This window comes from Arachis duranensis, chromosome 9 (genome assembly GCF_000817695.3).
Source record: "Arachis duranensis cultivar V14167 chromosome 9, aradu.V14167.gnm2.J7QH, whole genome shotgun sequence".
Classification (NCBI taxonomy): domain Eukaryota; kingdom Viridiplantae; phylum Streptophyta; class Magnoliopsida; order Fabales; family Fabaceae; genus Arachis; species Arachis duranensis.
Window position 1 is genome coordinate 17,707,038 of NC_029780.3, and position 1,771 is coordinate 17,708,808.

Genomic DNA, 1,771 nt, shown 5'->3' on the forward strand with positions numbered 1-1,771 from the left:
ATTTTACGTAATTGAATATAAATTTAAAATTACTTAAAATTAAATTTATTCTTTTGTCATCTAATTTTTTATATTTAATTTTTATTTTTTTGGTGGTTCAATGCTAAAAAAAATTTTGGGTTTAGTAAAATTATCTTTGAATGTCTTTTGCATTAATCTCTTCACATAGTACTTGTATATTATTCAATAAAATATTAACAACGTTCTCTTTTAAATGGAAAAAATTAAAAGCATTTGCATTTTCAAAGTTATTATATGCACAGTTTTTGTTGAATTCAATTTTTTCTATATCAAATGTAATATATGATATAACATTTTTAATTAATTTTATAAAAATAAAGAGCATTAAACATAAATAAATAAAAATGAGTTTAATATTAGGTGCTTAAAATACGTTTTTTTCCCTTAAATATTTTAGAAGAAAAAAAATTGAAAATATAACGGTATATAAAAAAGAGCCACTTAGATAAAGACGTCTAAAATGTCTTTTTTTAAAGATATTTTTTAATAATTAAAATTCAATACATATAACTGATTAAATTGTATTATTTTTTTTATCAAAATTAAATCAGACAAAATTGATTTGGCCAAAAAATCAGTAAATTAAATTTTGAATCGATCTAAATTAATATTTTTTAATAAAAATAATTACAATATCCCTATTTAAATATCTTTATTCAAGTGGATCTCGTATCAAAATTAGAAAGATGCTGGTGTCACTGTTTTTCCAATAATGGCACTCCTATCTAAAGTGCTTGAGAGAATGTTACAAACTTACAATCATTTGATCATATTTCTTTTGCCAATTATATCCTTAATTCTTTATTTATAACCATACCTTTAAAAAAACACCCAATAATGGTATATTATAAGTAAATCTTATAAATCGCCATATTAAACATATTTTTAATGTTATGTTTTGTTTCAGGTATTGACAAATGGAAGGTTTACAAGTGTGAGACACAGAGCATTGACAAATCCATTGAAGTCAAGAATGTCAATGATGTATTTTGCAGCACCACCGCTGAATTGGTGGATCACACCACTGCCTAAGATGGTGACACCTCACAACCCAACCCTTTATAAGCCTTTCACTTGGGCCCAATACAAACAAGCTGCTTACTCTTTGAGATTGGGTGCCTCTCGCCTTGACCTCTTCAAGCTCCACCAACAACAAGATTCCAATCTTGCCCCTCCTTCACCCTAATAAACTTTTTAAGACTCCCCAAACTACCTTACATAAATCTCATTTATGAAAAAACAAAAACTTTCCCATATCATACTCACTCATTGTTCATAGTCTTGCACTACTTATAGTCAGTAGTTAGAATTTTCATAGCCTTTTTTTTGGCAATATTTTTTTTTCCTACCCTTTATTTGATAGAAGTGTTTTAAGCTCAGATGTCACTATATAGGCTTTTCCTTTTTTTTTTTTGAGTGATGTACTTTGAGACCGAAAGTAGGTCCAATTATTTGTTACTGTTGTAAAATATAGGTCATCCTTGCAGTCTTGTCAAGGTGATTTATAGTCAATTACTAATGAGATCATCATCCTTGAAGTCCTATGCTTTCTTTTTTATTTATTTAAATAAAAAGTTCCTTATTTTCACATTTAATTAAAAAAATAAAAGAAATTACGATTTTGTGTATTATTTCATAGTTTTGTTGTCAACTTAATTTTATTAGCTTAATCAGTAAAATTAAAAACTGCGTTTGAAAAAGAGATTGAAATTAAAAAATAAAGACTAAATTAAAATTTTAAATTATGTTT

The 1,771-nt window shown here is 25.9% G+C and overlaps 1 protein-coding gene across 1 annotated transcript in view; it reads left to right on the top strand.

Moving 5' to 3' along the window:
- The window catches only part of LOC107464975 (gibberellin 2-beta-dioxygenase 2), a 5,894-nt gene extending 4,331 nt beyond the window's left edge, over nt 1–1,563 (top strand). Inside the window, exon 3 of the mRNA XM_016083942.3 lies at nt 929–1,563. Coding sequence (XP_015939428.1) covers nt 929–1,207 — 279 coding nt within the window. The 3' untranslated portion in view covers nt 1,208–1,563. The remainder of the gene's footprint in view (nt 1–928) is intronic.
- Nucleotides 1,564–1,771: the final 208 nt, after the last annotated feature.